The sequence below is a fragment of the Protopterus annectens genome, chromosome 11.part0, assembly GCF_019279795.1.
Source record: "Protopterus annectens isolate FY-2018-M chromosome 11.part0, PAN1.0, whole genome shotgun sequence".
Lineage (NCBI taxonomy): Eukaryota > Metazoa > Chordata > Ceratodontiformes > Protopteridae > Protopterus > Protopterus annectens.
In genome coordinates, this window is record NC_056745.1 from 1398128584 (window position 1) to 1398143832 (window position 15249).

A 15249-nucleotide genomic window follows, 5' to 3' on the forward strand; every position below is an offset into this window, starting at 1 on the left:
CAGCCTGGATACTTATTATGGGAACAAGTGCTTTGGTAAAATGGCAAGCTAGAAGGGCATTAATGCCCCTGCTTGAAATATCTGTATGTACAGAATGTATATAGATCCTGACGTTAAACATTTTTTAGATTATTTGTACTCAAAACATTTTCTTTTTCAAAACTTTCCATATTCATTCTGCAGTTTTTACCCTGAATGCATCACTCCAATTAGTTTTACATAGTGATTCTTTGGGTTCCATATAATCTGTTATTAGTTTTCTGTGCACTGGTTTATCTTTAAATTTGGAAGAACTATCTAGGAACAGATTAAACTTTATAATTCCACATTCACTGCACAGAGGTAAAACATGTTATGAAGTAACAGTAACTTATTTAGGAACACAAATGATGTTGAATATGTTCCATTCCCTGGCTTTTTTACAGTCTGAAGCAACTGTTCCTGAACATATGTTGTCAAGCACACTGCATTTGCCTGGTTTCAGTTTATACATTTTTGAGAATATTTTCCTTAGTTTGACTCCTGCCACTGTAGATGGATGGCTACCATTCAACTGACACTTGCAGATGTGAATAATGTCCTTTTGTCCATTATTAATCAAGGATGCTTCTCTAGACTGTATTTGTGAGTGCTAAGATGACTGGTGTGCAGATGGTTAGCATGACTGCAGGAGAGATTGAGGAGTATGTAGTTGCGAAGTGTTTACCACGTTGATGTGTTGCTGAGTTTCAGGTTATTAAAATCTTTGACGAAGAACAGTCCTAGATTTTGCAGACTGGTGACTGCATGGTTATTGGAGAAGGTGAAGAGAGCATAGTTGGCAAGAATCGTTGCCATGTGGGAATTTGATTGTTTAGTAGAAAAACTGTTTTTGTACTGCATCTAAATGCCAAGTACATATTTTGGATTCTGTGTACATGGAGGTCGAGTTAGGTGCTGCAGCTTGTAAGGACTTTATGATGATGTTTAACTTGTTTTAAAATTTCCATTACTTCTACTTGAGATTCTCTCAGTCTAATGTACTGCATTTATTCTTGTTTTAAAACTGGACATCATGATTATGTAACATTGTTTGAGTTACTAGTTACAGTATAATTCTGAGATAAAGAGCACTAAAGTAAACCTGAAACTGAACCTTAACAAGCAGATCAGCTGAAAATGTGATTGTTTATCGGCATGTCCCTTAACCATAGAAAATTGCATATATGTTAATCGTTCTGTTTTTCTTTCAGCTTTTTAACAACTTGATGAATTTGCACACAGTTTGTCATTGCTTATAATATCACTGCTGCCAGGTTAAAGCATTGGTATATATCTAAACTCTCCAGATAGGTCAACATTTCTGCTATAATACATTTGTTAACCAGAAAGTTACTATACACTAACCAAACTCTTCATGCTTCAGATTAGATTAATTTGACTAAAGAATATAGACTACATGTACTTCTCCTAGAGTTTTCCCAGCTTTAATTTATTCATTTGGTATGACCTCAGTACCCAACTGCACTGTCATAAAACAGGAATAATAGCAACAGTCTGATGCCCCAGTGCCAAGCATTCTGATGAAGCTATAATTTTATGTATTGCTAATTTTTCATTCAGTCCTTCTTACATCATTCACTGATTCTGCAACACCCACTTTATCTAGTTTAGGGTCATGGGAGAGCCAGAATCTATCCTGATATTCAACAGGCACAAAAAAGAAATCCTGGATGTGACACCAGTCTGTCACAAGACACACACACACACACACACACACACACACACACACACACACACACACACACACACACACACGTGCATGTCTATAGTCAATCTTAGATCAAGTACTGTATGTACTGTTTAATGCTATAAAGTGCATTGGGTATTATTTATTAATCAGAACCATTTAGAAAATATAACAAACAAAGCACCCTATAACAGCTAAAGGCAGTCCTTGGATTAAATGTGAAAACTGAATAAAAGCCTGGAAAAACCACCATGATGAGAATCACTTCCTCCTTTAATACAGACAAACAGGTAAACGACTAAAATCTAAGAGCTCTAGTAAGAGATGAGCGCTTTCGGCTCTTCAGCCTTCATCAGATCTAAAAATGAGCTCTGTTCACTAGTTTAAAAACATACTCCCATCCAATCAGACGCTTGTCATTTAGTGACATCATACTGAGTAGGTGTAACACACTTTTTAACATCTTAAAGCTATAGCTCTAGCTGCAAAAACCAGGCCTTCCTGATATTAACATAAAGTCACAAAGAAAACTTTCAAAAAATTTTGAAGTGTCTGTTTTTAAGCAGAAGCTTCTGTGGTACTATATTGTTTATACCTGGATGCCTGTCAGCTCTAAGGTTTATTATCCATTCAGTTTCTTGTATTTCTGTAAGATTTTTAAGGTCACCTCCACAAAAATTGGGTACGATGTGATCCAAGACCATAAAAGTAAATGAGTGTGTGGGAAACTGTATAATGTGAGTGGCTAATGCATTGTTAGTATCAGCTTTAGTGATATCTCGCAGATGTTGCATAATCCTATAATCCTAGCTTTAAACAACTGGTTAGTTTTACCTACATAGAAAGCTGCACATTTAGTTTATCTAGCTAGCTGCAAGAAATGTGCAGCATTCTATGTAGGTAAAACTAACCAGTTGTTTAAAACTAGGATTATTCGTTTACCTGTTTGTTTGTCTCTCTTAAAGGAGGAAGTGATTCTCATCGTGGTGGTTTTTTTCCAAGCTTTTATTCAGTTTTCACATTTAGAAAATATCTTCCACTGAGATTCCACAGATACTGATACATTTTCTTATTCCAATATTTCATTCAGTACTTTGAGATTGCTATTTTACTTCTTTCAATTAACTTGAAAAAAAAAATAATAAAACATACAGAACTGGTTCTTAAAGGGTGAACAAGGAGTTGAGGGCAGAAAAGGCATAAGTTGAAAGGGATGTGGCAGAAGGGACTGAGGTCAAAAATGGCATGTTTTAATATGCTGTTGAAAGGTTGGAGGCAGGGACAGTCATGGCTAGGGTGAATACAAACTGAAGGAACATCATAAAAGACAGAGAATAAGCAAGCAAATTAAATGAATACTTTGCACCTCATTCTTTACAAAGGAGGACATCTATCAAAGTTCACTGGCTATTATGGAAGTACTTAAAGGCTGAAAGTCAGTAAGAGAATAATACTTGAATAATGGGAAAGCAGGACAGCTGTGGAGAAATGCATGCCAATTACCCAGCAGCAATGGTAAAAAGCTCACACAGAAAATTCTGAGGGAACAGCTACTTGCTGTCCTACACAATAAAAATATCCAGAAGAGCAAACAACATGGGATCATGGCCATAAGCAGCTGCCAGTTACACAGGATACATTTTTTTAACTGGATTATAGAATAAATTGATAGGGGAGTACCAGTTGATGTGCTTTACCTGGACTTTAGCAAGGCCTTTAACATAATCTCACAGAGCCAACTGAAGAGACGGAAGAAAGACTGAGAATGAGCAAACAGACTGTAACATAGAGAGTAGGAGAGAGACAGAGGGTTGTGGTGACATGAGCAGTCCTAAGAGTAACAGAAACTACTAGTGGACTCTGGTATGTGTTGTTCCCTTGGTCTAGTATTCTTCTTCTTCGGCATAAAGGAGTAACAGGGAAAAAAGATCAACCTAGCCACAAATAACAAAACATGATAAGTGAGTAAAGAGCTTAAGGAAGAACACATGCAGGCTGTCCAAGTGGGAACAGAGAGTAATTGAGGTAAAACAACCCTAATGTGAAGTATGAAGCAGAAGAGGATTGTGACAAGAGCTAACAAAATTATGGAGTGTAGCTTCAGGAAGGCAGACTCTAAAAGCAAGCAGCTAATGACCCTGCTATGACAAACTGATTTAAGTGGGTGCAGGTCTATATTTATCAAATCCTATGGATGGGTAAAGGGTAGTCAGTACATCAGTCAGGGAAGTATGATAGCAGGGATCTCAACACCACAACTTACAGAACTTGTGTCATTGTGTGCAGGGGGCTGCTCCCTCACACCCCACTACTAGTACAGTGATAATTAAGTGTCCTTAAAGTTCATGATCTGCATGTATAAACTTTTTACTATATTTATCGAATAACTGTGAAACTTTATCAAAAGGCAAAACTGCCTGAGGCACAGTCTTCTCACTATGACTATGCAAAGATAAGGGAGCAGTAAGAGGATCAAACTTGTGTATGTAACATACATTCTGTTAGTCTAAAGAAGTTTTATACATCCTTTCAGCTTTCTCAGGGGCAGAGGATGGTGCATTAGGAGTCTGGGTGTTAACATTTGAAATATCCTTAAAAGTAGATTATAGTGGTGGCACTGCTCAACTTATATCATGAAGCCTCATCACTGCTCTCTAGCTCCTTCAGGTGGAGTAAGCCAATTAAAAAAATTACTCATATATTTCTAGGCATCCGTGAAAGAAATGAATTCTGGTAGAAATCTTAAGGATTCATAAAATAAGTTCTCCTTATCATAATTATAAAAACAAGAAAAATACTTTTGCTTCATTGAAATCTGCTTTATGATTATATGTTTCAGGAGAAGGTGTCCTTTTCTCTTCTTGAATTTCATGCATCTGCAAAGCTTTTAATCTCTGTGCTCTGTCTACACACTGATTATAGTCCACTGATGATACTAACTTAGGTTCCTGCTTTTCTTAAACGTGATTTCCCCAGGAAGGGCTGACACAGACAAATAACTGGTGTCAGTGCCATGGACTAAAACTAACTGCCAAGAAATGTTTAATAGTATCCTTAGGGAAGTCATACACCTCTGGTAACTATCATATTGACAACACGACCCTTAGAGTTGACCCAATAGCCAGAGACTTGGGGAGACACATAGGCAGTAAACTAGCCTTTGACCATCACATGTCTACAGTAGTGAAGAAATCATTGTATGTTGCGCAATGAATCAAGAGAAATGGTGACAGTTAAAGCGACACCCTAACCCCATGTAGAAAATGGGGTGAAGGTGGTTGATCGTGATGATGAGGTATGGTACCTAGGTCCAAGGAAGTAATTGTTCCACTGTATTCAGCATTTCATCAGACCTATCATTGAGTTCAATGCCCTCTTTGGTATATACCTAACCAGGCATGTCCAACAATTGGAATGTCCACAGAGATTTCTCACTAAAAGAATAGAGTGCATAAGTAACATGTCCTATGCATACCACCTCAAGGTCTTATCCCTGTATTCTACCTCCTAAAGGCTGTCGAGGGGAGATCTATGTCTGGCATACAGAAGCACCATCAGACCCCTCTCCGATGGACCTCCTGCATATCCAGAAAATAAACAGCACCAGAATTACCCATTCTTCAGACTTAAAACTTGTCTGTGATATAAACAGGACATGCTGGAGAGACAGGCATATATCCCAGAGACTACCCCACCTCTGGAACAGGCTCCCCCATCCATGTGAAGCAGAGTTCCTCTCTAATCCAATTCAAGTGTAACTTGGACAACTGGATGAGAAACAGGAAATTCATCCCTGGTTTGGCACCTATGTTTCTAATGGACACATGCAGTCTGTAAATGGTTCATCTCCCAGGGCCCTGCTTGTAAATTTTCATCTCCCAAGACTCTGCTCACACTTCTCAAGGATACCAGAACTTGTCAGAGATTTGGGATGCATGGCTAGGCTTAAAAAGGCCCTTGTGATCATTAGCCTAGTAAACACCTATGAATCTATAATATCAAAATACCCTCTTGCAAAGGCTGTATAGTGAAAGAAAGGTTCATCATAATCATAAACCACCTTCTCCCCATTTTCTACATAGGGTTACAATGTCATTTTAACTTTTGCCATTTCTCTTGATTCATTGCAAGCCTCCTACCTTCTTCAACAATCATGCCTGACTGTCATAGGTCTCCTATCAAACAATCCACCCACCACTTTGCTGGATGCCCTCATTTCCTCTTGAATTCTTCCTGTCTGTCCCAAATCTTCTTCACCAGATTGTCTTCTGGTTTCCTGCACTTGTCCAGGCCAGCATAATCTGATGTCCTTATATTCACTGCTGCAGTATTTTTAACATATGGGATTCACTGCCATGGAAGCCCAACATCTGACCAGTCTACCAAAGTGCTGTTGCTTTAAAGATACACCAAATGTCACCCAAATGTTCCATGCATAATGTAGGGCATAAAGGTGACATTCAGCTTAGTACAGTCAGAACTTCTTTGCCGTCAGTCCAAACATATCTTTTCACCATCAATCTGTTTACTTGTGTCAATTTTCTGCCAGATGAATGCATTTTCATTCTCCATTGACTACATACTCCTGTTTGGTGACTTCTTTGCAGTTGCAGGTAAGTGCCTCATTGGAGTTTTTTTTTTGTTGTCTTGCTTTGTGCTCCTTGAGTTTGTCAGGGTAAATGCTAGTGTGAGAAACAGATTCCTCATAAAGACCACCACAATAAGTGTCTTTTTTATCTATGAGCGTCTTGTGACCATACGTCTTACTCTAGTTGTCAGGCATTCATTCTGAAAACCCTTAACAGTAGACCTTCTTCCCCTTCCTTGTATCTTGAGAACCAGCATCTTAAGCTTCTCACTAAAGATACAATGGAAGGAATCTCCCGCCCTGAGGGTCAGCTGTTAGGGAAGAAGCAGGTGAAAAAGGTGCGACCAGAATCTTCCATTGTCCAGCCTCTGCCAGGTGTTTCTCCTGAGGTCGTTACAAACCTGGAGGCTTGCCTGGCTGTGTTATTGGATTTCTCTGCAACAACTGTGTTGGAGGCCAGTGAGGCTCTGGCTGCCAGCACATCTGAAGATGCTTTGCAGGCATCCATCTTGGATGTTCAGGGGGAACAACGGTTGATTTTTTCTGACAAGTCTAGGGAAGTTCCTCCATTTTTAGTTGGGGAAGAAGTCCCAACTATGGTTCTTGACTGTTGTCCTGGGTCTGAGCCTTCTCAGTTTTTTTGGAGGGAACGTTCCCTGTTCACTTAAAAAAATAAATAAAAAACGGGCAGGCCTTTACTCAGGGGCTATTTACTGATTTAATATCCTTAGAGCCTCCTCAAGGGGTTTCGTTTTCTGCTCCTCCTTTGTCCCCTACTCCCTTTAAAAGGCCTAGAGAACAGGATTCTTCTGAGGATAAGTTGGATTTTGATGACAAATTCCTGACTTACTGTAGTCAAATTCCTTTGACTTTGGACAATGGGTCAGAGGAGGAGGAATCTATTAGTCTTGATGTTGCTTTTGAGGAAATTTCCTTTGGAGACACAAACTGTAGGATGATGGATTTTTTTTTAAGTGGGATTGTGCTCAGGTCTCTGATATCCCTAAGAGGTAGTATTAGTTGCTGCAGCTGGAATCTCCTAAGCCTGCAGCTATTCCTCCTGATTTGGCTGCTTTGCTGGATGCTTTTTACAATGACTCTCATGCACCTTATTCTCTGCTCTCAAGAAACCTGTCAGGTTTTATAGGGTGGCTGAGGATTGTTATTTTTATATAAATGTCCTGCTGCTGACCCCACTATAGTGCCTGTAGCCCCTGATAAGCCATCTCAATTGTTTTCTTCGTCCAGGTTATTGCCTTCTGACAAGGACAGCAGAGCTATGGAAAGGCTGAAAAAGAAGGTTTACACTTCTGCTACCCTAGCTTTTAGGGCTATTAATTATCACAACCATATGTCTAGGTATGTGTTGGCTCTTCTTTCTCAGGCCTGTCAACTTATTTCTGATTTTCCATACTCTGAGGGTAAAACTTCTGTTCTTTCCTTCCCATGGACTTCCTCTCAAGTCTTTCATCATTAAATGTAGTTATGATGTAGTGGTACATGCCTCTTCTAGGGCAGCTGTTTTTGGTTCAGTGATGAGGAGGTATTCTTGGCTTAGGCTTCAGCCTCTACCTGATGATATTAAGGCTAAGCTGATGGATGCTCCTCTGGATTCTAAGCTTTTGTCTGGGGGAAGCTGTTACTGGTTTAAGTCCCTGCAGGATAAGGGTAAGGCCTTAAGGATAAGGATCTTCATAGATATTTCTGCAAAATGTATCTATTTCTTCTTTTTTTGGTGTTATTTCATTTTTTTGCCTTGTTTCCCAATTCTCTATAAAACTTTTTTTTTTGGGTCATCAGTAAATTGCTAACTTTATACTTTTTCTTTGTGTTTATCTGCATATCTTCTAATTTTTCTGCCAGTGCCAATATTTTTAGTTTATTATTTGGAAATAGTGCCCGATAGATCCTGATATGTTCTGATACTGCATATTGCTTTTTTCACATCTTTGAGTATTTTTGTTGATCCGTTCCCTCTTCTATACTGTTCAAACAGTGACACTTCTTGTCTTAATTGCTTTATAGTTTTCTCTATTCGATACTTCCATGACGGCATTCCATTTCTCCCCTTCCTTTCCCTTACTACCCTGTGTTTTTGTGGTAAGACTTGGTATCTGTTAGTTGCAAAGTAATATATTCTTTCTACTTCTGTTACATCACATGAATTTCTATGGACAGCCATAATTACTGTGTTCATTTGTTTTATCAAACTTCTAACTTTTTTGGTTTTATTGACTTTCTGTAGTATAGTTCTTTCATTGATCTTAATTTGTCTGTCCATTTCTATTAAATCAAGCAACTCTTCTCTTAGATCACTTTTCTTTAAACTGAGGGCACATTCTTTGTTCTCCATTTCCTGTGAGCATTCTATAGAAAGTTCCAGAGCATTTTCCTGTGCCACATTCTCTTCAGTTTCTTCCTGTGTCATCCTTTGCTCTTTCATATCGGAACTCACTGGCGTAAGACTCCACAAAACTGACTGTGTCAAAGTTGCCACAGTTTCCTGTCCCCCCTCCCCCGTGCTGTGCAACTCCAGCTGAACGTTTGTACTGGTTTCCTATGGAAAGCTCCAAACTATCTTCATATGGCAACTGATGAGATGTTTCTTGCTTCACTGGTTTCTCCTAAATTTGGGAATCCATTCCTCTATCCAGCTGTGGTATTTTCTGAGTTAGATTGATACTCCATAACCTCAGTTTCTATTTCTTTAACTTCTCTGTTACTAATCCTTTTTTCTGCTTTTCCTCTTTGTTTTCTTATTTTTTGTATTGTAAAATTTTCCATATAGAGATGCCTTTGCCTCTATTTCTCTTCAAATATCTTTGGTGCTGCTCTTTTGTATCGATTAGTTTTACTTTCTCCTTTGCATAAATATTACACAATATTAAATCTCTTTTTTTTTCCATGTCCATATTTCTCCTTCCGATGTCTCCTGATCCTCCTGTTTCTCCTTACTTTGGGGACTCATTCCATCATGCTGTGATGTAACCTGTGTTAGACTTTCTACACTAAATCATTTACTTTGCAAGTATTCCATAACTTCAACTTCTATTTTTTTAACTTCTACTTTATTAATCTTCTATTCTACATTCCCTCTTGTGATCTTATTTTTTATTGTGAAATTTTCCATATATGGATGCCTTTGGCTGTATTTCTCTTTGAATATCTTTGGGGTTGCCTTTTTTGCATTGATTAATTTGGCACCATATCAGATCTCTCTCTCTCTTTCTCATGTTCATATTTCTTTTTTATAACTTTTAAAAGTTTCTAGATTTCATTCTTTTTTATTTTTGCAAATCCTTAGATGCTTCTTTTTCTAAACATATCAATGTTTCTTGGTCTATGCAATGTTTTTCACAAATCTGTTGTATTAATGAACATTAACTTTTATTTGAAGCTTCTGACAGCTTTTCTTGTGGAAGTATTTTTCTTTCCTCTAATTTCTCTCTTAATCTTTTTATATGTCTTCTGTCTGGAAATTCTGGGCTTCTTCCATAATAGTAACAATACATAATTTCTTTCTTATCCTCAGTAGTCCACTCTATCATCTTTATGGCTCTTTTTTAGCCTATCAGTTTTTGTGATTTTTCCTTGACTGCTGTTTCCTTCTACAAGAGGCAGGCCATCCTCCCCCTGGGCCTGACCTAGCTCCATTGTAGGAATGTTTCCATGTCTTGAGGATTCTACGCTGTCATTTTTTCCCATCCTAGCACTAGTGCGCCTACCAGGATCAGACACTTTTTTATCCTTGGTCTTGTGCACCCACATATATTTTTTATTTTTTAACCTACTTCTTTCCATGATATATGCTATATAAAATACAGTCTATACATGTGGAGTCTTAGTGAGATATTGTGAAAAATAGGGTCCACCTCATGAAGGTACTCACCAAAACTTGAGGATGAATTAATTTTCAGCAATTCTACCCTTCTTTACTGGCTGAATTATCATCTCTCCATTTGGCATCTCTTATTAAGAATGTCTGATGTCAGAGGAGGGCTGTGCCAGTGTAAAGGCTTAATTAGGTGAAATAAAGGTGGGTCTAAATTGATAAAGTATTGGTGAAATAATAGGTTCATCCAGTGTTGAAACCTATATGTCAGATAGGATCTTCAAGGAGGACAGTCTAGGTGCCAGTAAAGACACTGCTAAGGCAGTATGTTTTGGCTACATCAAGGTTTGTGAGGAGAACTTTGGCACTTCAAAATGCATGTCAATGCATTTGCAAGTCATTTGAAAAACAATACCTTCCACAGAAAAATTGGAATATTTCCATATTTCAAAATCTTGTACTGCACCCTTTGATTATCCATCTTTGTTGTGTTCAGTGACTTTATCCATCGTATCTTGTTTTTAACTGAGTATCAGTATTCCCTCTATATGAGAAGTTAAAACAAATAAGATAGTCAAAAAATACAGAAAGCTCTGCTTCAAATAATGGCAATAACCTATAACAACCATAAAAGTGTTTATCTAAAATTTGAGTGAATTGTTCTTACGGAAAAACACTAAACTCAAACATCTACCCAGTGGAATTATTATGAGGCTAATGCAGGATGTGAAGCCCTGAAAACAACAAGAATGTAAATGCTTATAAGGTAGGCATACCCAAATGATAAGATTTACTACAGCAGTGGGCTTTTCACAACTATTCTGAAAGGTTGTATGCTAAGAAAGTTTAATGGTAGAACAATGCAGTGCCAACATTTCACCAAACATTGCATAGTATTATCACAAAATCCTACGGCAAGGATTCTTACTGATGGTGCACAATCATATTACAAATCATGCAGTGTACTAGATAGGTCTTTTGACAGAAATAATATAAAAATATTTTGAAGCAGATTATTGCTTAAGTGTTTTGTAAAACACATTTAGTAATACATTTAAAGATAATTAGTAGCGCTAGTATCTTTCAAACCAAATAAAAAAAAAAAATCATAAATGCTACTTTAACTAATTTATCATTTAAAAATATATGACTCCTTTGTCATATAAGAAAATCAAACAGCAGGTCAAAGGGAGTGGGATGCCAACAGATTATTAATGCACTCCAATATAGCAAACTATCATGCAGTCTAGGGATTCAAAGACTGAGGTTATAAATAAACAACATAGGTCCACTCCCTAAAAACAGACAAACATATTCATGGTAGAGCTATGTAGGTATTCTTGATAAGAATTTACTGAAACTGAAACAAGCTATTAAATGCAAGTTTAATGAGCTACTGCTTCAACGTTTCTTTCAAAAACTTCTATCTTCAGTGTTAAATTGTAGAATTGTCTCATCTGCATAAAAATAGTATAACAGTAAGCTTCATTTTAGATATTCACTAAACTTCTTTCTCGTCAGTTAATTGAACATACAAACTTTTGCAAGCCTTCCTGGTTTTTTCAACTATAGAAAGGTAATGCTTGTGGAAACCTAGTTATTACATAATGGTGTATTTAAGTACCTGGAAGTCTTCATCAGGAAGAGCAGCAACAGAAGAAAAGCCAACAGAATCAGGACAGGATGAAAGAGAATCAGTTCTATCCACTGAGAAGCACTGTGTCCAACAATAAATTATTATCATTATTATTGCCACAATACCACTTAATGTTCCTTAATAAATAATAATATCCTAACAGAAGTAACAAAATGCAATATTGCTCCAGTTTCAAATATCCGGTAAAACAGGAAAACACATTCTAGTTCAGTACTTAAACTTTTATTACAGTTACAAATATTGAAGATGCTTATTTGTGCATTTTAAAAACAGCTCCCTCCAACTCTTGTAAGCTATGGTGTCCAACAGCCCGATTCATTCTGTGGAAAAGAATGCCTGTAGTTACACACCACCACTTACTTTGTTGTTTATGTCAGCAATGTGATACCACTGATGCAAACACATTCAGGTTTGCGTGCACATACTACATGGCAAATGTCTGTCAGTGTTCCTAATTTGTCCTAGACTTCTAGAACAGAAGCCACAAACTTTCTACTATAACAGAAGAGCTGGCATCAGAATGTTCAATATATCCACCTCATGACTCACCCTTTAGTACCCTGGCCACTAACCAGACATGGCCTGCTGATAACACAGACAGTCACATTTTCTCTGTGCCATCTGAGCAGCTGATTTGTGCCCTTTTAATTACAAAACAAATCTTGGAAGGGTCATCTGCGTTTGACATTTGCATGCCTGTTTTTGCAGTTATCTTTGCTCCCATCAATTCAGTGCCCCTGATAACAGCAGGTGTGACCAGAGCACACTTATCCCACCCTTTTTTCTGTAATCTGGTTGCTGTTCCTGAATGGATTGCACTGACACTTGAGTGACCAAGTACTTCCTTTTCATATTCTAACATATCTGTGGTACCCCTACAAATGGTGATAGACAGGACATAAACACCACGCAAGTAACAACAAGGAAGAAAAACATTCACCTTGCCCTAGGAAAGAAAGAAAACATCTCTCAAGTTTTTGCTTCCACAGTCTAACCTTACATGTTGACAGAGCTATTCTAAAACCCAGAGTATCAGACTGTCTGCCTCTGCACTAGTGAGGTAGGAGGTTTCTAAATTTAAATTAGTGAAATCTGAAAGCCTAAATCCATAGTACCAAACCACTACACAACCACAATAAAACTGGCCATAACAGATATGCTTTGAAAAAACTAGTTTGTATCTTAGTGATCTTAACTAAGCAGCTTACCTGAGACTGGTATTTGTTGCATTTTTGAGGCTTATGATCATGCTCATAAAGATCGAGAAGAACCTGAGTTCTGTATCCTATTTCTGATGACACTTTTCTTGTTGCAGACTATCAGCAGATGGTGCAAAGAAGAATAACACAGAAAAAAAGACAGAGAGAGAGAGAGACAGATGTGGAAGGAAAGCTTATGATTTACTTCTGATTCTTTAGTAAAAGGAAACAAGAAAATGAAAAATTCCATGACACAAAGTAAGCAGCTGTTAAAAGCAGCTTGACATGTGAGTAGCTGCATCTGTTTCTCTAACCATATCTTTACACCTGATACAACAGCAAATACCACATACAGACAGTACTCCCATAACCTAGCAGCTATGCATACCTTCATCACTTACTTGGCATTAACTGAGAAGTGTGCTAATAGCATGCTTTTAAGCCACGCTGGGGTGGTTACTGCAAACAGTCTCCTGGATTTCATTGACTACATAATTATGAAGTATATTAGAATACGGCAGTATGATCAATCAGCATTTTAGTTAACAGGCTAGGTGTAGAGCATTATATAACTTAGTTATAAAATATTTTATTAATGAAGGTTTTGTGATGTTTACCTGCTAAGTCACTAATGCCATGCATGCGTTTCCACTGGCTACCTGGGAGCAAAACGAATGTAAGTGAAATGCTTATGGTCACAGACTATGCAAATTTCAGGGGTGAGATCTAAGGATATTCAAATGTAGGTGCCTCATTACAGAACCACTGTCTTTGTCTGTTATGATACTTTATCTCCAGTTAAAAAAAAAACAGGATTTCATGACAAAAAGGGCAAAGTAGGTATTGCTCAGAGTAAAGACATGAATAGTTTGTGTATGAGGGGGCTAATGTCAAGCAATAGTGACGTTTGTAAAAGTACAAAGTTGCAGATGATTAACAGTTATGTTTTTGTATTTGAATTCAGTTCTTTTGTGACTATTACTGCTGTGGTGGTGCTGCGGTAGCGTTGTTGCCTCACAGTAAGATACTGTCCGGTTCGATTCTCAGCTAGAGCGTCTTCTGCGTGGATGGGTGTACCTTCGTTGAAGGTTGTGCATCAGGCCTGGCAAGCCGGTACGCAAAAATCAACTGCCAATCATTAGCGGACCGGAGTTCCGCTGGGAAAAGCCAAAAGACACAAATAAACTGCTGTGGATTTACTGATGAAAGTGAATTTCTTTAAGATGATCCATAAATCATGTCACATGGCTGAGAGTTAGGAAAGAATGAAGAGAGTGGAATGGAGAGCTCAGAAAATTAATGAAGTGATTTAGCCTTTTGTACCTAGGCTTCCTGTAACCATCTACTGAATCAAATGCTACAGGAAATTGGAAAGTCACTAAGTTAAAAATGGACAGGGAAACAACATTCCCTATAATCTCAAAGAAGTAAGGGTAGTGTGATGGCATTGTAACCATGACAAAGTGGGTAAGGCAATGGATTCAGAATTTATTCGGGCTTCCCCGCATAGGTTTGAATCCTTTCAATTATGAAGATAAAACAAAAAAAAAAGAAAAAAGAAAAAAACAAAGCTAGACAACTGTAGTATGCAAGCAAAGTTGTCATTAAAACAACATAAGGAGAGTGATGTTACAATACTATCTAGAGAGATGCTCTCTCTCTCTCTCTCTCTCTATATATATATATATATATATATACATAAACAAAATAACAATGTTTATTTCTTAAGAATGCATCTGCCAAGTGACAGAGACAAGGAAGAAACCATCCAAAGAAAAGCTGAGAAATAGTTTTTGGGTATGCACAAGGAAATCAATATAGTGACTGCTATATTGGGAAGGAAGTAAAAGACAATGGAAGATAGGGGATATTAAAATTTGGTTGTGGGGTTAAGAGGAATTAGACAAAGAAGGGAGAATAGCATCATCAAAGAAGGGATTGCTGATACCATACACAATTTCTCAGTACAGTGAGAGGAAGGAAAGACTGTGTGGAGATTCACATCAGTAAAAGATTGGCATATACAGTGGATATAAAAAGTTTACACAACCCTGTTAAAATGCCAGGTTTTTGTGATAAAAAAAAAAAGACCACAATAAACCATTCCAAAACTTTTCCCACCTTTAATGTGACCTATAACCTATACAATTCAGTTGAAAAACAAACAAATCTGTTAGGGGAAAAATATAAAAAATAAAAAATGCATGATAAGCTGGTTGCATAAGTGTGCAAACCCTTAAACTA

At 37.6% G+C, this 15249-nt stretch overlaps 1 protein-coding gene across 10 annotated transcripts in view; it reads right to left on the reverse strand.

The window, feature by feature from the left end:
* LOC122815864 (F-actin-monooxygenase MICAL2-like) overlaps positions 1-15249 on the reverse strand; it is a gene marked incomplete at its 3' end in the record, with an annotated part of 2588394 nt that overhangs the window by 863513 nt on the left and 1709632 nt on the right. For 8 of the 10 annotated variants that reach the window (XM_044088682.1, XM_044088687.1, XM_044088686.1 and 5 more), the window contains 2 exon segments: positions 11774-11866; positions 13015-13122. In XM_044088682.1, coding sequence (XP_043944617.1) covers positions 11774-11866; positions 13015-13122 — 201 coding nt within the window. 10 annotated transcript variants of the gene reach the window in all.